At 46.9% G+C, this 26,377-nt stretch overlaps 1 protein-coding gene across 9 annotated transcripts in view; it reads right to left on the reverse strand.

Annotated features, from left to right (window-relative positions):
* CSMD2 (CUB and Sushi multiple domains 2) overlaps positions 1-26,377 on the reverse strand; it is a 701,208-nt gene that overhangs the window by 442,724 nt on the left and 232,107 nt on the right. For all 9 annotated transcript variants that reach the window (XM_032160157.2, XM_032160162.2, XM_032160160.2 and 6 more), the window contains exon 5: positions 10,238-10,445. In XM_032160157.2, the coding sequence (XP_032016048.1) occupies positions 10,238-10,445 (208 nt within the window). The remainder of the gene's footprint in view (positions 1-10,237; positions 10,446-26,377) is intronic.

Consider the following 26,377-nt stretch of genomic DNA (forward strand, 5'->3'; position numbering starts at 1 on the left):
TCCTAGCTACTTGGGAGGCTGAGACAGGAGAATCACTTGAACCCAAGAGGCGGAGGCTGCAGTGAGCCGAGGTCGTGCCATTGCACTCCAGCCTGGGTGATAGAGCAAGATTCCATCTCAAAAAAAAAAGTACAGACTAAGGGATAGAACCAAAGACTTAAGTCAGTCTTAGGAACCTGGGAAGTGGTTGCAATAGCAGGAGAGAGGCAAACCAACGTGAAACACCATGTAGGTTAAGCCGAGAGTAAATGGAACAAACATTCGTGACCAAACATGGAAACAGAGACCAGGAGGGGGCCTTGAACATTCCGAATGAACCAACATCATTCCAGAAGACAGGTCTCGCCAGAACGAGGGGCTCTGGAGGGCCCAGAACAACTCCTTCCATCTGTCTTAGCGGCACCATCAGGCATCTGGCAGCTCCTCAGGAGAGGTTGAGGACAGCATCTTGTCTGGTGCCCTTCGCGGTCCTGGCACAGGCCTCCTCACAGACGAGGCACTTAGTACAAACCTGTTGCTTGCAGTCAGACCCATGGGGGGCAGGCCAGCTGCCCGACCTCAGCTTCCCATGCACAGAACTTTGCCAAGTCACAAGCTTTAGCAGAGCTGCTGTGCCCACTGCGACAACACCGGCTCACTTCCTGCTCCTCCCAGCTGTGGCTTTTGTTCTCTTTTTGAGAGCAAGTTCTCACTAGTGGAAGCAAGGAAGCCACATTGATACTCCATGGAGAGTGCCGGAGCCCCGGCCTTCACTCCTCCGGACACATTTGTGCCAGCAGCATGCTAAGGCACTAATCCTTTCCTACTGCTCCGCTGCAGAGCTTGTAATGCCATTTCCAACTCCAAGAGATACGGGAGATGAGATTTTAAAGGGCTGGTTATTTATGGCCTGGCTCCTGATGGATGCAGCAGATGCAATTTCATGGGCTCCATCAAAAAAGGACAGTTACTTAGTGTGACTTAGAGTGGTGATGTGTCAAGGAAGGAGAGAGAAGCAAGGGCGTCACAAGCCCACAGGAAGGCAGGAGGTCTGAGGCTCGGTTAGAATGGGCCTTATTCGCTTACCAGCTCAGCCAACATGTGTTCAGCATCCTTAGTCATGCACCATCTGAGCTGTTTTCTGAGTGTCTCTGCTAGCTTGACACCTTGACTCTGCCTTGCTCCTGATGTTCAAAGAGGAAACCTCAGAGGACAGGTACCAGGCCTATGCTACCTCCATGTATGAAGTTGAGGAGCAAATAGGACATTGAGATGATAAGCCTTTACATGTGCTGTTCCCTCTGCCTGGAAGGCTGCCACCTGAGTTCTTCCCCTGTGGCTCCTTCTCAAAAGTCAGGTCTCAGTTTAAACCCTACCCTCCTCAGAGAGGTCAGATTTAGAATAGGGTCCCCACTGCTGTTATTCCCCATCCTGCTCATTTCCTTTGTGACATGTCATACTTTTTACATTTATGTTTGAATATTTTAGTAACTTCGGTCTCCCCCAAATAGACCATAAGTTCCACAAAGGCAGAGGCCTTGTCTTCTCCACAATTGCATTCCCAGTGCCAAGTTCAATGTCAAGCAGAAGGGCCTGAGTAGTTTGTTTGAATGACTGAATGATGATGGAGAGATGCTGGTAATGAAGATGAAACGGTAAAATGACAGTGACCATAATGAAGGAGATTTTCCCTATGAAAGATGATGCTGGTGCTCATTGTGAAGATGATTGCTCATGGTCCTGCCAGCGTATTGAACACCAAGCTTTCAGGTATAGCTGTTGATTTTATCTGACCACCTTCACCAGTCTTATCCCAACGACTGTGAATTTGTAACCAAGGGCAGCTGTGTCCCTGCACATCCAGCCTTATCTTCTTCCTTCTTGCAGCCTTGACTTCCCTATTGGTGCTCATTTCGTGCTGGAGAGACCAATGGCATTGCCATTCTCCACTCCACCCCAGCCCACTTCTTCTCCTGTGTTCCTCTCTTCAATACATGGCCCCGCCATAGTCATTCAGCCAGAAACTTGGTAATCATCAGCTCTTCCTCCTCTCTACCCCTTCATAGCTGCCTCAGTTCAAGGCTGAATTCTCTTGCCTGCGGAGTCACAAAAAAAGTTTTATAGCTGATTCCTGGGCCTTTCTGTTTAACCCACTTAAAATTCAGAATGATTATTTTACTTCCCTGCTTAAAGTCTCTTAATAGCTTTCCATAGCTTGTGAAATCCTCTCTGGCTTATGAACAAGGGGCAGGGTTCTTGCTCCTGGTCCATGCTCCTCCTGTGTTCATTTCAGGCCTCATATCCTGCTCTTCCTCTCTTGCTCCCTGCACCTGACTTCCAGTGCCCCAAACGCAGCAGGGCTCTTTCAGCTCCATACCAATAGCAAAATCTTACCCCTCAGTTCAACTCAAAAATCATCCTGTGGGACTAATTTTTCTGAGCCATTCCAGCATCACCGCCCTCTTACAGGAAGGCTGATGACTTGTTTGAAGGACAGTCTTAGTTTTTGTCTTGCCAGGGCTCCCACTCCCAGCCTGAGTTTTGGGGAGGGCAGACAGTCACATGATCTGGATCCAGCCAATGAGGACATCCCTTGGCTACACTGGTATTGAGGGGTGGGCACATGACTCAGGCTGGTCCACCAAGGTTTATCTGCGGACTTTTGTAGGACCCATTAGGAAAGATATGCTCCCTTTCTGCTGGGATTGCCAAGACAGGTAGGTTATAGGGAGCTGAGCGTGGTCCCCTTTGCCACCTCTTGGGAAAGCCTGCCTGAGAACGAAACTAACACACAAGACAGCAAAGCCTTAGGATGGGGAGAAACATTATTTGCATACCTTGATCCAGCACTGCCTGAAGTCAAGTTCTGGACTTTTCATTTAAAGAGGCCAGCACATTCCCTTTGTAGTGTGAGTTAGCTGGAGGTGGGTTTCTATTTCTTAAATCCAAAGAATCCTGGCTATTATATTTCTCCTTATTTCCTAGGGGAACTTCTTTATACCTCTTAGAAAAGCACCTAACACATGATATTGCAAAGCATTTAATTATATTCTGCCTCTTTGCCCTGACTGTGAGCTTCAGGGTCCAGCACAGTGCTTGGCTATTACATAAACATTTGTGGAAGAAATAAATAACTCCTCAGAAACCCAGACTGTGGCTTTGTCCCTCTAGCACCTAGGAGAGCCTTCTTCATAGAAGAGTCTCAATAAATGATTACAGAAAATAAATAGGGGAAAAGTAACAAAGAACATGAATAAGCTAAACCAATGGTTTGATAAAGTATATATGAATAAATAAAGCAAACGAATGAAGGGAATGAAGTGAAGCAAATCCATCAAAGCTCTAAGGACATGAAAAGGAGGGATGAAATTAAGGAAATTAAATGTTGAAACTCAAAAGGGTTAGTTGCTGGACCTAGAGAGTAGGTTGAGCCTGCTTTCCAGGGAAATTCTCTTTCCAAAACCAGCCAAAGTCTACCCAGTGGCCACAGGGCCAGGATCTGGGGAGTCCAGACAGATAGAGCAGGCATTCTATTCTTCTGCAGGTGGAGGGAGACGCTTAGGCTCAAAGGGAGATGCCAGAGCCCTGGGGTGGGTGCATGCTGGACAGCATCTTCCTTAGAGAATTGCTGGGACTATTTCTTCTTGGACTGTGTCCCAGGGATCAAGGAACTCCCACACTTTGGCCAGGAGGACTAGGCAGAAGCCCTAGAAGAATGCCCTTCCCACCACCTCACCTCCTATATTAAAATAGTATGCATCCTTCTCGACCTGTCTCAAGTGCAGTCTCTGCCTTGAGACCTTAGTCTCCTGCCCCAGGACAGTGTCCTCCTCTGAGCCCTGGAAGGTGCTCTCCTTTCTTTTCCTACTTTGAATGTTTGGTGGTGTTTATTAGCACACAGGTCTCTGGGGACTGGGCCTGGGAGTGTGGGGACATACAGAATGGGCAGGCAGAGCCCATCCAGGGTGATCGGAGTGAAATAGATAAAAAAGGAAAATCAACGTACAGTGGCCAGGGCAAGGAAGACAGGCTGGGAACCACTGGCCAAAACTAACCCACTGAGTCACAGCCAAGGAGATTGGAGGGACAGAGGTTTGTTCCAGGATCTACACAGAAATCCCACGGGTGGGAAGGAGGTTTGGACGTCCTCCCCACCATACACCCCACAAACACACTCCTGAGGCTGACACTTCCACTGGCCCCCAAAACAAGGGTGGCTTCAATTCTGAGTGCAGGTCAGACTCTGCCTGCCTCCCCTGTTGTAGGAAGAAATTGCCCCTTGGGGAGGGGCAGAGGAAAGAAGGAGAGAAGAAGGCCCGATAGAACCCTCCAACCACATGGTCCAGAGAGAGCGAGGGGGCCCAGGTAGAGATGCCCCTCCCATCTCTGGTAGTTGTCTCCTGAATGCCTTCTCCATACTTACGGTCCCCGTCCCCCTACTCTGTGAGCACCCCAGTGCAAGGGCTGTGTCTGACTCACTGTGGAGTGCCTCTGCTTTCCTAGTCCTGCACAGAGCTCTTAGTGGTGGCTGAATTGGTAGAATCCTCTTCTGCTTTTCTTTCTTTTTGCTTTTTAGACAGAGTTTTACTCTGTCTCCTGGGCTGGAGTACAGTGGCACAATCTCAGCTCACTGCGGCCTCTACCTCCAGGGCTCAGGTGATCCTCTCACCTCAGCTTCCTGAGTAGCAGCGACTACAGGGGTGTGCCACCACATCCGCCTAATTTTTGTATTTTTTGTGGAGACGGGTTTCTCCATGTTGCCCAGGCTCATCTTGAACTGCTAGACTCAAGTGATCCACCCACCTCAGCCTCCCAAAGTCTTGGGATTCCAGGTGGGAGTCACCGCATCTGGCCCTCTTCTGCTTTTCTAACAAAGCAGCTAACTGGCCAGTCTGGGGCTAGATCCAGGCACCGAAGTGATGCTATCCATAATGTGCTTACCAAGTGCAGCTCTGCGAAGATAGTTCCAACAAGATCACTATCCCCTCTTCTGACTTTTGCAAGGACATCCTCCAGTCTCACCCAGAGACTCTCCCCACACTAACCTTATCTGAGTTTCCAGGCAATTCCCCTGGAGGCTAGACAGAGCCAGGGCGGCCAGGCTGTGCCTTTCTGCTGGTGAGATGCCACGGGGCTGGAAAGCTCATATGGTGGCTTCAGTGGGCCACCAAAAATGGGGCCAATGAGGCTCTGAATTGCTGGAGTTGCCCCATCTTACTCTTTTCCTCTCAAAGCCTCATTCCAGGAGTATTGTACCTATGGTGAGCCACACAGCAGTTGCCACATTTCGTCCTCTCAAAATGCTTTGCAGGTTGGTATACTGAGACCCATTTTTCAGATGTGGAAACAGGCTCAGAAAAGCTGGTAAATATCCTATGACAGAACTACTGAGAGGTGGCTGGCTTTGAGCACAAGTCTCTCTGCTGACTCCCAAGCCTACCCCCTTCCTAGTTCGATGCCATGGTGTAGGCTCAATATCTAATTCCAGAGAAACTGCACAAACTTCCTCTCCTATATTCTAGGGGAGGATGTCTGGCTTTCCCTCCTTTCTTTTAGTCTGGGGAGGGTTCTGGAGAGACTCAGATGGAGAGTGTTGGGTATGAGGCACAGGAAGGAGGAGACAGATTCTGGATCTCGTGGCTTCTCAAGGGGCTTCACTTTTCTGATTTTCTCCACCAATGGAGAGGTCAGTTCTGTGACGGGCTGGAGATCACTTCTGCTCAGTATAACGTGATCCTGATATCCTTCAGGGACCTACATCCCCATACTGTTAAAAGGGTCTTCTGTATCCCCAGTCCCAGTCCTTTGAAAAAGTCCTGGGGCTTCATGAGGAAGCTTAGCAAAGGTGAGAGTGTTTTCTCAGAACATGATGGAAAGGAATGGAGCTCCATGATGGTCAGAGCCAAGTGACTGGGTCAGAGCAGAGCAAAGAAAACCCACCACCCCCACACTCCACCAGGGTCAGTGAGAGAAAATCTGGCTCCTATATTGAACTGGAAATGGAACGGTGTGTAAGGGGGGACAGGTGTGTACATGTGCTTAAGGTGGTCTGGGGGCGAGGGATGACTTGGTGATGTGAATTTGGCAGTGAATTGGAAAGGTATGTGTCAGAGATGATTTGGCAGTGTGTGTGTGTGTGTGTATGTTGGGGTGAGGGTTGCACACATGTATGTGTAGTCAGGGTGTAATACCAATTCTTCTCTGTGGGTTGTAACCCTCAGTCAGTCCAAGCCCAGCTTTTGCTCATGGTCACACACACAAAAATGCAATTAACTTTTAGGGGGAGTACGTCTAAAATACTAGGGAATATCTCAACATGTCAGAGCTACAGGGTTCAGTGCTCACCACAGTAACAACTTTTTCCTGTTCAAAACATGTATTGTTGGATTCCCAAAGGCTGGACCGGGACCAGCAGAACAGGGAGAACCGTCCACTGACTGCTGCATATATACTGTTGGCCACTCGGTGATGGGCACACACTGTTATTTATGTGTGCTCCCCGCACCTTATCTTTCATGATGTCAGCACAACACTTCCAATTGATTATTTCCTGCCACAGTTTTGGCTTGGAATTGTCCTTTGTTTTATGAATAATATTCTGAGGAGTTGGCAGGTTTTCTTCTAACATCCTTACTTGGCAAAATAAAAAATGACCAATCCTATGTTTCGCCAATTGTTTGGAAATTTTACTAGTCCAGAAGCCCTCATTTGTTGCTATCCCATTTAGGGGGAGGAGAAGAGTGGGGAAACTGAGTCAGGGACCTTGCATGCCACTCTCCCTTCTGAATCAGTGGGAATTTGTCATCTGGTAAAGGGAGGTAGTGGATTTTTTTTTTTTTTCTCTCAAAGGAATTCTTGTCTTCTTGATAGGTGAAGGGGGTGCCCAGTTGTCCAAATCCATCTTTGCTAACAGGATCTGTGGTTTTTCTATGCCTTGGCACAGAAAGCCTGAAATCTTACTGTATGCTTACAATAGCAGTATACTCATAAACCAGCAGCATCAAATTTTTACAGGAATCCAGGGAGCCATAAAGGAGAGGGGCAAGGGAGAGAGCTGATTCTTCCCACACATACATCCTGAGCCTCCAAGTTTGTTTACCCATAATTGCTATGCAAGTGTAAATTAGAACAACAAATGCACCCATCCTGGCAGTGGTGACACCAACCCTGTAAATAATTATAATCTTATAGCAAAGAGTTCTGAATGACTCCTCTAACAACTTCTTCTGCTTAATTCCCTCCCCACTGAGTGACTTCATAGGAAAAGGAACTCTTTCAGATTTGTTTCACTCCAAAAGTTTGGACAATGTGTAGACTCACACCTGGAGGGCAGAAGCTGTAGGAGACCATTTGGCCCACAGACAAACAAGTGAGTCGAAAAGGCCTTGGGACTGGAAGATGGGGAACTGGCAAGGATATCCGTCTTGGCACCTGTTTATAGAAGTGAAAACTTGGGAACCACCTAACAAGGGGTCTGATGAGTAAACTATGCCACGGTCTTACAAGGGAATGCTACATAGCCTGGAAAACTCATCACAGATGTCGCATGTCATAATAGCATGCTGTCATGGCTCAGAAGACAGGCTGTAGAATCAGATGAACCTGGGGTTGAATCCCAGCTCTGCTCCTTACTTGCCGGTGTGACCTCAGGCAGGTAGTATAACCTCTCTGGGCCTCATTTTCCTCTTCTGTAAAAGGAGGAAAACTATGCTACTTACTTCATAGAATTTTCATGAAGATGAAATGAAATTATAGCTCTAAAGAGCTTATAACCTGTCTGGCACTTATTGGTAGTAAAGGGTCAACAAATGATATTATTATCAGACCTTGTATATTTTGGAGGCATCTGTGATGGTACAGGAAAAAACTCCATGACACAATAATTAGCTAAAAATATATAACTACAGGTATTTTTAGATCCTAATTTGGTCATATTAAATATATATAAATAGCCAGCTTGATCTAGGCCAAGAGAAAAGGTCAAAGGGGAGTACATCAACATTTTCATAATTTTAATTTTTCCGTACCTTTGTAGATTTTCCATGTTTTCTACAAGGAGCATATGCATTACACTTACAGTCAGTAAATAGGTATTTTATAAAAAGAGGCAGAGGTCCAAGGGTCTACACACTGGGCAGGTCATCAGGATTCCAGTTGAGTGAAGACTCGCCTGAACCTTCAACCCAACTCCTAGCTTAAAATCACCAGCTTTTGCTCTTGGACTAGTTTATAGAATGTCACCCTCCACAGAGCAGGTTGTCCTCGCTCACCTGTGCTTCTCTCAGCCCTCTGACCAGGGGAAGAAATGACCTGGCCAGCTTCCTGCAATAAAAGCTCACGGTGACACCAGGGTCTTCTGACTCCCATGTCAGCTCACCTTCCACTGCACCAGGAAACTTGAGTTTTCTGGTTACGCTAGTTCCCAAATCTGAGCCTATATTTGGGAAGAATCTATTCCCCCTTTATCCCTCTTAAATATTTAATAGTCACACTTGGCTCCTACCATGAGTTTGTCTGATTTTCTTACCTAATAGACAATGAGCTCCTTAAAAAACCATGTCTCACTCAACTGGTGTTCCTACCACCATGAAACCTGGCACAGGGAAGGTGTGCAATAAACGTGCCCCATTCCCCTCCTTTTCTCCTCTCCTTCCCATCTTCCTCCTCCCTACTCCCACTGACTGCCATGTCTCTGCCGTCTCTGACTCTTTTTTTTTTTTAAATTTTATTATTATTATACTTTAGGTTTTAGGGTACATGTGCACAATGTGCAGGTTTGTTACATATGTATACATGTGCCATGTTGGTGTGCTGCACCCATTAACTAGTATTTGGCATTAGGTATATCTCCTAATGCTATCCCTCCCCCCTCCCCCACCCCACAACAGTCCCCGGTGTGTGATGTTCCCCTTCCTGTGTCCATGCGTTCTCATTGTTCAATTCCCACCTATGAGTGAGAACATGCGGTGTTTGGTTTTTTGTCCTTGTGACAGTTTGCTGAGAATGATGTTTTCCAGTTTCATCCATGTCCCTACAAAGGACATGAACTCATCATTTTTTATGGATGCATAGTATTCCATGGTGTATATGTGCCACATTTTCTTAATCCAGTCTATCGTTGTTGGACATTTGGGTTGGTTCCAAGTCTCTGCTATTGTGAAGAGTGCCGCTTGCAGACACCTGCTTTCTGCTCCGCTCAGAATCAGTGACATCTCCTCCCACCCCATCCCTCCGTCCATCCACTCCTGGAGCACGGCCCCGCCAGACCCGGCTGGGCCCAGCCCCGCACCCAGGGCCTCCACCAGAACGCTATTCCCACTGCGGCACCCCCTGGTAGCCAACGCCGCGACGCCTGCCTGACGTCAGGAAGTGGAATCCCCACCTTCACCTGACACTATGCAGGAACTAAGGCTCCAACGATGCCCCATCCTTGCCTGAAGTACACCTGGACATATCCTTCTATTGGTTCCTGATGTGCTAACGAAAGTCCTCCTGATAACACAGCCACAATGAGAATACAAGGGAGTGTTCCAAATGCCACAATACCACTTGTGATGCTTGTCACCCAAACAGGAAGCCAGACACTTCCTTAAGCCATCCTCAATTTGCACACATCCTGCGAACCCAAGTCTGGGATAAGCAACGATGGCTGTAAATCTTCAATAACTCATATCCTCCCTAACCCATCAACAACCGAGACTCTCCGTGGAGCACACTACAGAAGAGCCTGCACTTTTTAGCAAAGCCAGAACAAGAGGGAGAAGGTTAGTCCTACCCTTCAGACACTGGGACATAATGCCTTTCTGATGTCTCAGGACCCTTGGAATGGGAAGAATTAAGACTAAAAATGTTCTAGTCTCAGCAATAGTCACTTATGGTTCTAGTCCCTTTTTGGATGCTATGCATATGTCTTCCAGAAATGGAACAATATTTCGAATCATTTTACTAGACCCTGTCCACACCCTGAGACCAGAACATTTTTAGTCTTAATGCAAGTTATTCAACCAAGACCCATCATAAAATTCTTCAGCAAGAACATGTTTCAAATCAGATATCAAAATCACTATAAAAATTACCCCAGCTCTAAAAATATGCAGTGCTTTTTCATTAGGATGAGATGAAAGGACTCTAACAGTAGGTATAAGGAAGTGGCTAAGAGGCCTCTGGCTGCAGGTCCAGGCACTGAGGAGACTGTAAGCATCCCAGCAATTCACATTGCAGAGAATAGGGTAGGAAAGGAAAGGGATGTTGTGCTTACCAGAGGGAGGAGCCTTCCGTTCCAGTGACTTCCAGAAAGTCGTAACCATCCTCCAGCTGGAAGTCAATAAAGACCAGGGCGATGGTGTCTCCCAGCTCAGCCAGGATGGTCCATGTGCAGTCGGCATTGTTATGGTATTCCGAGGGGAAGTGAGGGCTGGAGATGATGCCACTCTGGCCCCGCAGGGTCCCACCACAGGCATCATCAGCTGTGGGCACAGAAACAAGAGGCTTACATGAGTAGTCTGGTTTTCAAGCCCTAGCGCTCACCATGGGCTACACCTGCAATACATCCTTCTGTCTCCCAAGAGTACAATTCACAGTTTTTGGACATACGTAAAGCAGCAAATGACTTTGTTTGGATGAGTCCATCTGAGAAGCCTTAACAAAGGAAATGTCATTAGAGCTGAGTTTTGACGAATGAGTAGGAGTTCACTAGATAGAGAAGAAGGGGAAGGACATTTCAGGGAAGAAGGAACCAAATGGTCATAAGCAGAGAAATATGAATGTGCAAGGCATGTCTAGGATAAACAGCTCTAGATGGCTCATCACAGGGCAAAAAAGAGGAATAATATAAGATAGTAATGGCATGTAGGAAAAGTCACATGGCAGAGAACACTGAGCCAAAAAGATCTGGAGACAGGGAGTGCATTGGAAAAGAAATGGATTTTAGGGTAAGGAAGGTCTAGGTTTGAATTTAGACTCCACAGTTTCCCAGCCACCTGCATAACTTTGGGAAATTTATTTTTTTCAGCCTCAGTTTGCTTCTCTGTTGTGATAACTGAATTAGATAGTTAATGTGACAGTAACTAGCATTAGCCAGTGACTGACATGGTAGATGCTAATGCTGGGTTCTCCTTTTTCCTTCTACTTCATCTTAAGGATCAAAGGCAATGAAGACATGTGATTACACTTGCATTTTAGAAAGAACACTGGCTATGGTATAAAGGAGGTCTGAGTCAGGGAAGCGCATGGGATGCTCTTGGTATCACCAAAGTCACCACAGTCCAGGGGAGGCTGGATAAGATCGAGCTAAGATCGTGTGGAGGGTGAGAGAGGACTTATTTGAGAGATATTTAGGAAACAGAATCTCCAGGACTCAGCAACTAGGAGGTATAAAATCCAGGTTGCTAGTATAAGCATCTGGATGGACGAAAGGTGCTATTTCCTGAGGCAGAAAACCCAGGAAGGGAGCTCCTTGCGGTATGGAAGGCAACCAGGAGTTCAGTTTTGGACACGCAGAAGTGGGTATGTCTGTGGGGCCTCCAATGGTGAGATCAGATTAACAGATATATAGGAGGCATCTGGGCTAGAGATAAAAGTGATCTTGTTTAGCAGCTCTGAACTATTCTTATTAATGTTCTTTACAGGGTCAAGAGAATCATGGCCAACTCATAGCATTTCTCAGTGCTAAATTCTAAGTTTGTATGAGTGCAGAAATGTAAGAAATACACCTACTCTCCCAGAGTAGGTGCTTATGAAGGTTTCCCTCCTACACCCATTAACTGAACACCTACTGTGGGCCAAATACTGGATAGGGCCAGCATTACAATGTGAAAAGCTTGATTTCCTCTCTGCCTTCAAGTGCTTCTGAGAAAGGAGGTGGGCAGGCAAGCCAGCAATGGCAACACAGAACCGTTATGGGGATGCTCAAGGCGCAGTGATAGCACATAGTTAGGAAGGGCTTTATGGAAGAGACAGAATTTGTATTAATATATTCATTCACTTATTCATTCATTCATTCAGCAAATGCTAACTGAGCACCTACTATGTGTCAGCCACTGTTCTAGGTGCTGGGGATTCAGCTGTGAATAAAACAAAAATTCCTATCCTCCCAGAGCTTACATTCTCATCAGAAGGATAAAGACAACTGCAAGATAAATAATTAACTCTATGATAAATGAGCCGGTAAGTGCAGAGGAAAATGGGCTGTCTGGTGTTGGGAGTGGGGGTGTGGACATTTCAGAAAGGGTGGTCAAGGAAGATCCCACTGAGAAGTTGACATTTGAGCCAAGAGTTGAAGGAATGAGAGAGGAAGTCACGTGGTTATCTGGGGGCAGAGCATTCACGGCAGATAGAACAGCAAATGCAAAGGTCACAGGGTGCAGAGGCCTGGCACCATTGAAGAGCATCAAGAGACCCAAGGGCTGGGAGCAGTGGCTCATGCCTCTAATCCCAGCACTTTGGGAGGCCAAGGCGGGCAGATCAACTGAGGTCAGGAGTTCGAGACCAGCTTGGCCAACATGATGAAACCCTGTCTCTACTAAAAATACAAAAAAAAAAAAAAATTAGCTGGGCATGGTGGCGCACATCTGTAGTCCCAGCTACCCAGGAGGCTGAGGCAGAAGAATCGCTTGAACCTAGAAGGCGGAGTTTGCAGTGAGCCGAGATTGTGCTATTATTGCACTCCAGCCTGGGCAATAAGAGCAAAAATCAGTCTCAAAAAAAAAGAGACCCAAGGGGCTGGAATGCAGGAAGAAGGAAGAGGCAGGGGATGAGGTTAGCAGAGGCAGGGCTACCAAGGGCCTGAGAGGCCACTGTAAGGATGTGGACTTTTACTCAGAATGAGTTGAGAAGCCAGTGGAGGTTCTGGGCTGAGGATGATATGATGTCATTTGTGTATTAACAGGATCACTTGGGATGCCATGTAGACAGCAGACCAAAGACGGCAAGGGAAGAAGATGGGGGCCTCTTGAAGCTACCCCAATAATCCAGTGAAAGGCGATGGTGGCTTAGACTAGGTGGTAACAGTGAGACATAGTCAGAGTCTGGCTTCGTTTCCAACACTGAGCTGGCAGCATACATCAGCTGAGGGCAACTGCCTGGTAGGCCTCAGGGGAGAGGGTGTTTTAGGCAGAAAAACAGCAAGGATGGTTCAAGTTGGGGAGTGTGGCATGTTTAGGGACTTATTAGGCAGGACCGTCTGAACTGAAAGGGACATGCAGAGATGACAGAGCTGGGCTGGGCAGGAAGGCAAGAGCTGGACTGCGAAAGTCCTTGAATGCAGAGTAGAGGAGCTGAGGTTCTATTCTCCTCCCCTCTTCCTCCTTTGCTACCCTCAACACAGCTGCCCAGGTCCCAGAAAGCAGGAAGGGAGAGAAGGTAGGCAAGATTGGCCTTGCTTGGCTTTAAATCCAGTTCAGTGGTGCTGTTGATTTGTTTTATCAAGTTGCATAATATTTCTGCCTTGAGTATCTCTCTGGCAGGGGGCTATGATGTCTGACACCTGAGGCAGAGTTTGTCTCCTTCTGATGTAAATAAATTCACCATGAACATTACCAGGGACATAAGCCACAGGAGCCAGTCAACAAATGGGAGATTTGTCAATGTTGTTCCGAGCAAGCATTGGGCCCACTGGTCCCCAACAGTCCTGTCACTGGCCCTCACTACACCAGGTGGAACTGTCTTCGCCTTGGGCACAATGGCTGAGTCTTGACCATACTGGGGAAAGGGATCATGGTGAAGGAAGGGACATTTAGCCCGAACCTTCAAAAAAGTGTAGGAGTGTGCTGGAAGGGGAAGAAATAGAGGAGTTCCAGGCAGAGCAAACAGGCCCTCAGAGGCAGGAAGGCCTGGAAGGGCATGCTGCTTGGGGAAAGGCCTTGACGGCGCTGCCGAGGTGTTTGGACTTTTCTCTGCAGGTGCAGGGGGGTCACGGTAGGTGTGGAGAAGAGGGTTTTCAGCAGGAAGTACAAGTCCAGACCTATTTTAGAAAGATGATTTGGTCTCGTAGTAATGGATGAATGATATGGTTTGGTGGCCGAGGAAGGTGGCCGGTGGGGAGATCAGAGACAGAGAACGGAGAAGAGGTGTTCCCATCATCAAAGCTGCAACTAGGCAGGGAGGAAAGAGAAGCAGCAGGAAGGGATTTAGGAGGCAGACTGTGGAGGAATGAGAGGGTGAAGTCTCCAGCAGAAAATGGATGGTGAAGGAGAGAGCAGAGACAGGGATGCTAGAGGAGACGCAGCTCTGCAGGAAGTGATGGCGCTTCCTCCTTGCTCTTCCCCACTCCCATGCTGAGTGTGAGATCCTGGGGAATAAACAGATGGGGATACCTATGGGCCTGGGATCCCAGAGACTGTGAGGCAGGGAATGAGCAGGACAAAGAGGGAAGCTCACACAACAGGAGTGGAGAAGGCTGGGGACTGAACAGACATGTACGGAGCAGGCAGAAGCAAAGATACCTGAAAGAAGAGAAGGTGGGAAGGGAGGGACACTCAGGTGGAAAGTAAGCAGGGACCAAAGAGAAACATTAGAGGGGGAGGGAGTGGCTCAGGAGCAGGCACAGCCACTCTGTGTGGCCAAGTCTCCAATCAGGCCCTTGGTCCACACAGTCTCATTTAATCTGGCCTGCACATCCAGGTGGACAACAAAGAATTCCAGAAGAAAAGCAGGTCTTGGGGGAAAGACAATGACTCCAGAGCCTTCTGCCTACTTCCAGTCTTAGAAACCCAACTAGATATTCCACATTGCTCTCAAACCCAACCCAACCAAAATCACTCATCCTTTCCTCCCAGAAGCCTAACCTTCTTCCAGACTTTCCCATCTTGGAGGGTCAGCACTATTCACCCACTTCCTCATGGCAGAGGCTCAGGGGACATCCTCAACTCTTCCCACACCCCTACATCTAGCCAGGGACTCACCTGGCAGTCCATCTAGGTGGCTGTCAATCCTGTCCCCCGCCATCACTGACATTGCTCTACCCCAAGCCATGTCACACTCCAAGTTGACCACAGCCATGAAGCCCCTTCCTGGTCTCCAAGCCTCCTCCCTCCTCCAGCCCATCCATTCTTTTGGTTTTTCAGTTTTTAAAATTTTATTTTTAATTGACAATAATTGTATGTCCTTATGGAATACACTGTGATGTTTTGATATATGTATGTATTGTGGAATGACTAAATCAAGCTAATTAGCATATCGTTCACCTCACATACTTTTTTTTGCATTGAGAACTTTATCTTGGAGCACTCCTTTAAAAAGTTTGTTATAAAATATTTGTACATTTTTATGGGGTACGTGTGTTATTTTTGGACATGCATAGTAGGTGATACAGTTTGAATATCCCTCCCAAATCTCATGTTGAAATGTAATCTCCAATGCTGGAGGTGGGGCCTGGTGGGAGGTATGTGGGTCACGGGGATGGATGCCTCATGGCTCAGTGCTGTCCTTGTGATAGTGAGTCATCTCGAGAGCTGATTGTTTAAAATTGTGTGGCACCTCTCCCTCACTCCCTCTCTTGCTCTTGCTCTGGTCATGTGAAGTGCCTGCTCCCACTTCACCTTCCGCCATGAGTAAAAGCTCCCTGAGGCCTCCCCAGAAGCTGAGCAGATGCCAATGCCATGCCTCCTGTACAGCCTGCGGAACCATGAGCCAATTAAACCTCTTTTCCTGATCAATTACCTCGTCTCAGGCATTTCTCTACAGCAATACAAGAAAAGCCTAACACGGTAGGTGTAATGATCCATTCAGGGTATTTAGGGCATCCATCACCTCAAGAGTTTGTCACTTTTATGTGTTGAGAACATTTCAAGTTCTCTTTTCTAGCTATTTTGAAATATACAATACATTATTGTTTTAACTATAGTCACCCTAGTCTGCTATTGAACAGTAGAATTTATTCTTCCTTCTACCTAACTCAGGGGTCCCCAACCCCTGGGCCATGGACCGGGACCTGTTAGAACCTGGGCTGCACAGCAGGAGGTGAGTGTTGAGCAAGTCATCTAATGCCTGATGATCTGAGGAGGAAGAGTTTCATCCTGAAACCATCCCCCACCTCCTGTCCATGGAAACATTGTCTTCCATGAAATTGGTTCCTGGTGCCAAAAAGGTTGGGGACCACTGACCTAACTGTGTATTTGTACCTGTTAACCAGCCTCTCTTCATGCCCTACATCCTCCAATCCTGGACACACACAGCCTTCCCAGCCTCTGGTAACTATCAATCATTCTGCTATGAGATCCACTTTTTTAACTCCTCGTATGAGTGTTAGGTGATATTTATCTTTCTCTGCCTGGCTTATTTTACTTAGCATAATGACCTCCAGTTCCGCCCATGTTCCTGCAAATGACAGGATTTCACTCTTCTAAAAAAAACAAAAATAGAGATGGAGTTCTGCTGGACATTGCCCAGGCTGGACTTGAACTCCTGGGCTCAAGAGATCCCTCGCCTCAGCTTCACTGAGTAACTGGGACTATGGGCGCATGCCACTGCACCTAGCTAATTTCATTTTTTAATATCTGAGTAGTATTCCACCATGTATGTGTATACCATATACACACATATATTATATATATATATATATATACACATTTTCTTTATACATTTATCTAGTGATGTGCACTTGTGTTGATTCCATATCTTTGCTGTTATGAACTGTGTTTCAGTAAACATGGGGTGCAGGTATCCCTTCCATATATTGATTTCCTTTCCTTTGGATAAATAGTAGTGGAATTGCTTGATCATATGGTAGTTCTATTTTTAGTCTTGAGAAATCTCCATACTGTTTTCTATAATGGCTGTACTAATTTACATTCCCACCAACAAAGTATAAGAGCTCCCTTTTCTCCATATCTTTGCCAACATCTGTTGCTTTTGCTTTTTTAATAATAGCCATTCTAACTAGGGTAAAATGATATCTCATTGTGGTTTTGACTTGCACCTCCCTGATTAGAGATATTGAACATTTTTTCATATACCTGTTTGCCATTTTAATGTCTTCTTTTGAAAAATTTCTATTCATGTCCTTAGCTCACTTTTTAATGGGATTGTTATTATTATTTTTTTGCTGTTGAGTTGTTTGAGTTACTTGTACATTCTGGACGTTAGTCCTCTCTCAGATGAATAGTTTGCAAATATTTTCTCATCGTTAACAGGTTGTCTTTTCACTTTGTTGATGGTTTCTTTTTCTGTGTAGAAGCTTTTTAGTTTAATATAGTCCCATTTGTCTATTTGTGTTTTTGCTGCCTGTGCTTTTGAGGTCTTAGCCATAAAATCTTTGCCTAGACCAATATCCTGGAATAACTCCCCTAAGTTTTCTTCCAGTAGTTTTATAGTTTCGGGTCTTAAGTTTAGGTCTCTAATTCATTTTAAGTTGATTTTTGTATATGGTGAGAGATGGGTGTTTAGTTTCATTTTTCTGCATATGGTTATCCAGTTTTCCCAGCACTATTGAAGCAAGTGTCCTTCCCCTAATACATGTTCTTGGTGCCTTTGCTGAAAATCAGTTGGCTGTAAGTGTATGAATTTATTTCTGGACTGTCTATTCTGTTCCATTGGTCTGTGTCTGTTTTTATACCAATACCATCCTATTTTGGTTATTATAGCCTTGTAATATATTTTGAAGCCAGGTAGAATGATGCTTCCAGCTTTGTTCTTTTTGCTCAAGACTGCTTTGGCTATTCAGGCTTTTTTGTTGTTCTGTATGAATTTTAGGATTGTTTTTTCTATTTCTGTGAAAAATGACACTGGTATTTTGATACAGATTACATTGAATCTGCAGATTGCTTTGCAGCCTCTGTCTATTCTTCACAGAGGCCAGAGTAATACTGGAAACCATGGGCCTGATTACACCACTCTCTCTGTTGGAACTGTCAATAACACCCATTGTCACTCGGGATAAAGTGGAATACCCGATGACTCACAGGGACCTTACAGGGCCTTGCCTCATGCCAGTCTCTCTCTCCCTACTATCTGCAGCCACCCTGGCCACCTCCCAGCTCTTCCAATTCACTAAGCATTGCTTTGCTCCAGGGCCTTTGAAAGTGTTATTTTCTCTTTCTGGAAACTTCTTCCCTAGCTCTTTGGGCCTGACTGCCCCCTGCCCTCAGCCTTTAGGTCCCAATCCAAGCACTGCTTCCTCAAGGATCTTTACAGAAATAGAATAACCCCTCCCCCATCATATACCTTCTGAGCACCACATATTTTGCCATAGTTAATGATTTTCCATATTTAATTGATCAATTGTCATTACTTAGTTAACATGTAGATAGTAAACTCCATGAGAACAGGGGCTATGTCTGTTCTGTCCCTAGCACCTAGCAGATTTCCTGGCATATAGCAGGCACTTGACTAGTATCTGCTGAACAAATAAACGTAACAGAAAACTGAAGCTCAGAGAGGTTAAGTAATGTTCCCAAGGTCACACAGGGAGTGGCTGAGTCAAGATTTCAGTTGAGTCTCTCTGGTACCAGGATGGTAGTCTCCTCCACATCCCTGCTTGATAGTAAGCCATTCTGAGATTTTCAAACTTCCCAACTGTAGGCAATGATTTCTGGACTGTGCTAGAACTGAGGACTTGAGAACTTGAGATCCTCTGGCCAGAGCTACCAGTCTCCTCTGAAGGTGGCACCTTTACCATTTTAGCCATCCCTGCCTCTTGGGCTCATCTGACACCCTGGCCCTTGCATCATCCTGTTTTGATTGAAGATCCTGCAAAAGCTGTTTGGAGGTTTTCTCACACTTTAGACAATGCATCATATTTCATGGTTATAACTCCAGAGTCATAAAATATAACCTTCAGCTGACACCATAGTCCTAAAATATTCATTTACACTTTCTCCTTCTCTGGCAATGGGCATTTTGCACCACCATTAAGTCATGCGTATTCTCAGGTGCAAGTGTGTTATGCTGATAGTTGCCTTTCCAAGTTTATGACTTTATTTATGATCGACTTTAAGTTCTATGGAAATCTCTTCAATTAACCATAATTTTAGAGAACTATCCCTCAATCCTCTTTGATTTCTGTCAACTCTACAATGACTGACAAATTTCAGGCAGGAAATGGAGAAAACAGGACATTACCCTCTCTACTTCAGGTCAGCTCTAGGGTACCATCTTGCATGCCTAGAAGATTTGGGGTCCTCGGAATTGGCTTCTGTTCATATCATCTTCCCCAGGACCCCTCAGCCTCTGTGGAAATGAAGATGCCAACGGTCCCCAAAGGAGAAGCCACCATCTTGCAATTCCAGTGCGAGACTGACAGCACCAGGGCAGGAGTGCCCCAAAGCTGCGGCCCACCCTCTTTTCTTATGGTGAATGGTTCCATGTGCCTAAACATGCTGGGGCCCCCAGAACTTGCTCAACTTCTTCAGTCCCCTCTTCCTGGGGGCTTTGGACTCTGCCCATTTATCCTTGGCTTTATCAATGACACTCCTTAAAATGAAGAAATGACCAATTCTGAGAACATCACTATTGCTCCCGGACTCCTGTAGTTACAGCCACCTAAGGTATCCTTCTGAGGGGAAGAATGTAGACAGGACATGGTATTTGATTACATGACACTTCTTAGTGAGCTTTCATCATGGGCCAGGCATTGTGCAAAATGCTTCACCTGCATTTTCTCCTTTAATCCTCAAACCCTCGAGAGCATAGGTATTATCGTGCACATTTTACAGAGGAAACAGAGGCTCAGTGAATTTGTAAGACTTCCTTGTGGCCACATAGCTACTAAATGTTGGAGGTAGGGTTTGAACCTAAGACCTTGTGACCCCAGGCCCACACCATTACCCACCTACTTCTCTGCCTCCTGGGCCTCAGTCACTGTAATCCTGTTCCTGACATGGGGTTCTCCTGGAAGCACCAGACCCTGGAGATGGGGTTTTCCAGGCATGAGACGCTTCCTCCTGCTCCCTTCTCTTCTGCCTGGGGGCCTTTGTGCTGCCTCAGAAGTGCTGGCTCAGCTACCAGTGCTTAAGTGGAGGTGGGTGAACCTTGGGTCTGGCTTTCTTCATAGGATGGAAAAGTAGTTTCCAGCCCCCACCCTGAAGCAGCATCTGTCCAACAGAATGACCTCAGGCCCTTTCCCAGAGGTGTCTCTCCTAAGGAGTGCATGGAAGGTCAAGGGGAAACCGCAAGAGACCGCCAGTCCCTGACTGGTGGAGCCATGCAGGGGATGCATGCACCTGCAGGCCAGGCTCTCAGGCCCTGAACCATCAGGCTGGAGAAGCTCTGGAAATCACAGCATCATTGTAAGTCTCCTGCTGTGGGCCAGAGGCCACCACCCTTGCCTGCAGTGGAGGGTGGTGGTTAAGATCATGGCTGTTAGGCCCGTGGACTTGAGCTGAATCCCAGCTCCACCACTCTCAAGCTGTGTAATCACAGGTAAAGCACTGCACCTCTCTGGGCCTCAGTTCCCTCACTTGTAATAGGAGATAACAATACCTTAACATCCTTGGGATTTGTGAGGATTAAAACAGGTAATGCAGGACCTGGCACTTAGTTAGGGCTCAATATGGTGGCCAATGAGGCTGTGGCAGTGAGAATGACAATGAGATACCCCTCACTGAGTCATAACTATGAACAAGGCCCTCTGCTATGTGCTTAGCACTTATCAACGTGAACCTCACGGCCAACTTATGAGTTAAGTATCATTATTATTCCCATTTACAAATGAGAAAACTGGGGCATACAGAGGTTGAGTAATTGGTCCAAAGCCATAAAGCCAGTGGGCGTAAGTGGCAAGGCCAGGATTTCAATCCAGGTGACTGGCCTCCAGAGCCCATATTGTGAAATGTTCTGGTATAGTAACAGTAATTGCAAAGGTGATGGAAGGCTAGTTATCCCAGTAGCAGTAGAGTACCCTATCGTAAGGAGTGGCCTTGGGTAGCTGTGGTCCCTGCTGAGGCCCCAGTGCTCAGAATCACTCAGGGTGCACACTGCACCCGGCATAGTGCTTCGTGCCTTCTCCGTGTTGTTAAATTTGATCAACACAATGGAGTCCAGCATGCAGTGCCCAGACCCTCTTTGCTGTCTACAGTGTTGCTCTCTTATGCCTCTCCCAGATCTCTTTCTAGCTTAGGACTCCTTCCAGCTGCAGAATCAATGCCCCCATTTGGATGTCTCACAGGCATCTCAAACTTTACCTGGACAAAGTGAGCTGTCTTGCTTCCCTTTAGGGCACATGCTTCCTGCCCTCTGTGCCAGTCATCTCCATCTTGGTCATTGGCATCCCCACCCACCAGCCCTCCAGAAAAAGCCTAGGAGTCAACTTTGACCCTTTATTCTATCAGCCATCCAACCCATCTATAAGCTCTGTTGGCTGTATCCCCAAAGCACAGCCCTAATCTATGCCTGTCCCTCTACCTCTACTCCGGCCACCCTCGACCAAGATGCAGCATCTCCAGTCTGGTTGCCCATAATAGCTGCCTTCTAACTGGTCGTCTTATTGTGGCTGTTGCTCAGCTAGTATCCAGAGTGATCTTTTAAAAAAATTAAGTTAAATTGGACTATACCTCTGCTTAAAACTCTCCCCTGGTTGCCTCCTGAACTCAGAACCAAGCCTATACATTTTTCTTTTTTTTTTTTTTTTTTTTGGAGACAGAGTCTTGCTCTGTCACTCAGGTTGGAGTGCAGTGGCATGATCTCAGCTCACTGCAACCTCCACCTCCCGGGTTCAAGAGATTCTCCTGACTCAGCCTCCTGAGTAGCTGGGATTACAGGCATGTGCCGCCATGCCCAGCTAATTTTTGTATTTTTAGTAGAGATGGAGTTTCACCATGTTGGTCAGGCTGGTCTCAAACTCCTGATCTCGTGATGTGCCTGCCTCAGCCTCCGCCTTCTTACCCTGCTTCACCCCATCCCTGCCCTCTCCATCCACCCCTCACTCTGCTTTTGCCACAGGGGCTTGTTTTCTGTTCCTCTAGCGTGTGCAGTACTTTCTCCCACCTCAGGGCCTTTGCACTTGCTGCTTCTTTTGCCAGGAATGCCATTTTCCAGGTCTTCACACAACAGGCTCCCCCTTGTCACTCAGGACTCATTTCAGAGGCCACCTCCCCAGAGAGGCCTCTCCTGACTGCTCCATCTAAAGTAACCTTCCTCATCACTGGCTAAGACTTTACTTCCTCATAGCTCCTACCACCACCTGTTTATTTGGTGTGTGTATCTGTTTTCTGCCTCCTGGCTGCTAGAATATAAACTCCAAGAGATCATGGAATTTGGTCTGACTTGCTCATCATTGTAGTTCTCTGAGTCTAGAACAATATTTGGCACTGTATAGGCAGTCGATAAATGATAATTGAATTAATGACTGGCTGGCTCATAAAAGGCACTCAAGAGAAAGTTGTTGAGTAGCCAAGTGAATGAAATGAGGATGCAGTCAGCCCTGTAAGGCTGCTACTTGTGTCCCACCTCTAAAACTCAGAGAGGTTTAGCAGCACCCTGGCAACCACACAGCTAGGAGCTGGCTTAGCTAGGGTTGAACCCAGGCCAGTCTGACTATGCACTGTCCACACCCGATACCACTGCTTCTGTTTCACATTCTGCAGGCTTCTTCCCCTGGGGCCAGAAAATTTGGAATACAGCTCAGCACTTGCAGTCCAAGCTTCTGCAGACCATATTCCCTCTTCCCCAGGTATGGTGGCAGCCTGCTGTGTTTGGCTTGAACCTCAGAGGCCAAGCACTTGCTCTGGCCAGCTTTCTCCCTACCACCTGCCTCTCAGCCCCCAGCGCAGATGAATTCTGTCGCTTCCCTATGCAGCCTTCTTTGATCCAGGGCCAATGGCCCTCACAAGTCAGAGGCCTGTTGCTGAAATCCACATGGTCTTCCTTCTTGTGGATCAAAGAGATGACACAAAGCTCAGCACCTCCAAGGGACCTCTGCTTTTGAAAATGTGCCCGGTGTGACACAAAGTGAAGGGAGGTCACAGGCCCCACCTCCTTCCCTCTGTCAGCTGGACCAAGCCTTGATGGGTCAGGATCTTTGGGATGGGCCTCCTTGGGGGTCGGCCTCACACCTGCTCCCCCCATTCCCAGCTGTTCCCTATTCCCCCCACTCCTACTCTGTGCTGTGTCCCCAGACCAAGTCCACCCTCCAGCTGGGCGCATGACATTTCCTAGATAAAACAGACACACACGGCTTTCCAGTCTGCTCTGGGAAGCTTTGGACTTAAAGAGATTGTCACTCAGAGCTACTGGGCAGGTGGGGTAACCCAGGCTAGTAATTTCCCTTTCGGGCTTGTATGCCAGCATGATTCTGATGGTGAATTAGACCCAACCAGACAGCCATTCATTCAGCAAATATTTACGGACCACTGCCCAGTGGATGAGGTTTATCCACTCGCAGATGCCAGCTCTTGAGAGTTCTACATGAGAGGAAGAAAGGCCAAAAGGCTTTTAATGCTTCCCGAGTATGAACCCGTTTACTCTGGCATGACTACCACTCCTGGCACAGGATGGGTGTACGGTGGGTACCCTTTGTTCCTGTTTAGCTTGGCCTCCTAAGGAAGAACAGTTTGGGAAATCACTTTTATAAAATCACTGACATTACTGAGGATGTTTCTTAGGATATTCTTGTAGCTTGTGGGAATTAGAATAGAGAGATGAACCTGAAGGTAGGGAGGTGACTGGGGGTCGGGGGAAGCCCTAGGGAGTCTGAGAGTTGGAAAGCCATTTTACTCTCTCCCAGCCTTTGAGTAGAACCACATCTCAGCCCCCTCAGGCAGCAGGGGGCTGGAAGCCCTTCTGGAAGCAGGATTTGACATCCTCAGCTGGCTTCCCTAGGGCGTTTGGAAGGGAGCATTCTCTGGTGTGGCTAAAGTGGAAGCTACTTAAAATAAGTCTAAGAGACAGACTAGAAAGATTGGGGTGGGACTCTTTCTGGAAGAGCCTTGTGCTCCATGCTAAGGAATCTGAACTAGACCCCGTCAGTGATGAAGAGCCACTAAGTGACTGAGCCACTTAGTTTTGTCAGATCTGTGCCTTAGCAAGTTCTCCCTAGCAGTACAGGTAGGAATGGGCTGATGTGAGCAGGAGAGAACTGGGGCACACCTGCCTACAGAGGGTCAACCTTCAGTGAGGCAAGTGAGAGACGAGACAGCCTGGACCATCATCTGAAGAGCAACAGAGATGTGGAGGGGGTAGGCTGGTGCAGAGGGACATGGGGGCCGATGATGCAATGGGAACAGCAGGAAAAGCAAGAATGTAAGATGCCCTGAGGGGTCCAGCTTGGCCACTGTTGGTGGGGACACTCTTCAATGAGCTGGGGAAGGCAGCAAAAAGAGCAGGTTTGGGGAAAGCAGGAAGAGTGAGGTTTTCATGGGCCAAGTTTGAAACAAGCTGAGGAGAACTTTAGCATAGTTCACTATCCACACGGGCCTGAAGCTCAGGACAGAGAATGGGGTTGGAGGTGGGGATTGGATAATTGCCCCCTAGTAACAATTACAGCAACACAGTAGATGAGAAATTCCAAGAGATGGAAGAAGTCCCCAGAGAAGAGGCCAAGCTGGGCCCTCCAGTATTTAAGGGGTAGGAGGGTAAAAAGTCAGTGAAGGAGAAGGAGGGAAAGAATCATCATCATTTCAGAAGACGAAAAAAGAATTGGAAGACTTCAGAGTTGTGCCACCAAAAGACATGCCACCCCCGCCCAGGCCCATGAATTACTGTGTGGTGTGAATGCTAGAAGAGTGGTATCTCTCCACCCTGCTCCTTCCCACGGAAGGGCCAGCCCTTGCTGTGCCTGGACACAAAGACACTGGCTTGTGAGCCTTGATTGGACATGAAGACATCCAAGAGGTAGAAGACCTCCATGAGGTGCCCCTCATCACTTATCTCTGGCTGGTGGGGTAACAAAAAGATATGTTAACATCCAGCCCCAGAGTTTCTTATAGAATGAGAGTTCTCTTTGTTCAGGAAAATACTACCCTATACCTAAATAGCTTGGCGGAGGAGGGGAGACATTAGACTGCAGGAGATGACAAAACCAAGAGGAAACCAGGCTCTTGTGCCTAAGAAGTTGATGGAAATTCTGAAATGGGCGCAAGGTGCAGGCGGCACCAAGGTGGAAGAGGCTGGAGAAAGAAGAGAGGGTACAATGCATATCACAGGGGAACCTGGAGCCTGCCAAGACAGAAGCCAGGGAGAAGCTTCCTGGGAGGAGGGGCCAAAAGACTGTGAGGCTCCTGGTTGCTCATACTTTCATTTTAAGTCATTTGCATTGCTAAGATGTAAGCTCCTTGCATTGCCACACCTTCCATAAAGCCTGAACTACATGCAGACGCCTTCGTTGATGGCTTTGTTTGTTGGCTTGTATTTTGTCTTTTGGAGAAGTAGGGGATCCAAGAAAAATTGACCCAGTTCCCAACCTAAGTTGGCAGAGCAGAAGCAGGGGAAGGGAGACACGGCATTGAGTTCAAGGTTCGGAGGAAGCTAAAGCTGACAGATTCCTGGAGATACTAGGAGGGTTAGTGGATTTCCACCATATTAGCATTGGATATTGCTGCGAATTTTACTTCACCAAGCAGAGTGATACCCCCGTTGCATCCAATAACTGGATTACATTTGTTTCTGGTTTTTATCTTGAACAAAATAGCATGGCATTTATAGTGCTGCAAAAAGAAAAAGAACTGCGGTTTATATTTCATAACTTAGACACTCGATTTTATTTACTATCATATTTCATATTCTATCATCATGTCACAACTCTGACACCCTCCTTGGAAGATCAGAATGTTAACGGTAACATCCTTAAGGCAGGGGGTGGGTAAGGATGCTATAAGGAAGGGCAGATACAGCAGCTTTCAGGCTGTGGTTAGGCCACACACCTGTGAAGGGGCCAAGGTCTCACCTGATTGGTTTGGTAATTCCTGAAGTCCATCATGGAAAGAGGCAGGTCCCGAGTTAGGAATGGGGCCTGGGAAGACGGGAGTTAGGAAAGCAGGAAAGGGAACTCTAGTTCCCTTGTGCTCCACCAAGAAGGCTCAACATGGCCAAGGCCCATTCTATTGGTTGAGGAGAGGTAAACAAAGGTGAAGTCAAGTGGCAACTCAGATTGATTGGCTGTGGCTTGCCTATTGGGAGGGAATTCACAGCTGTGTCTGGACTCAAGCAGAAAGGGTGCAATGAACAATTATGTCTGCCATGGGAGTGGGAAGAAGGGAAATAGATATACATGCCACATAATTTTTATCCTTGGTGTCAATAACAAAAAGTGTGTGCATGTGGCAGGAAGAAGGAGTTGTTATCCCTGCAGCTAGTCTTTTACAGTAATTACAGAAAATCTTCCTCCAAAAGAAAAATAAAATTTGAACTAAAGGAGGAGCTAGTTATTCCAATGACTTCTCAACTCCTGGAAATGTTCCCCCCAGACTGACATATGGATGTTCAGGATCCATGGAATTTAGAGATGAGCATTACTAGAAATAAAGAGTGG

This window comes from Hylobates moloch, unplaced genomic scaffold (assembly GCF_009828535.3).
Source record: "Hylobates moloch isolate HMO894 unplaced genomic scaffold, HMol_V3 SCAFFOLD_8, whole genome shotgun sequence".
Lineage (NCBI taxonomy): Eukaryota > Metazoa > Chordata > Mammalia > Primates > Hylobatidae > Hylobates > Hylobates moloch.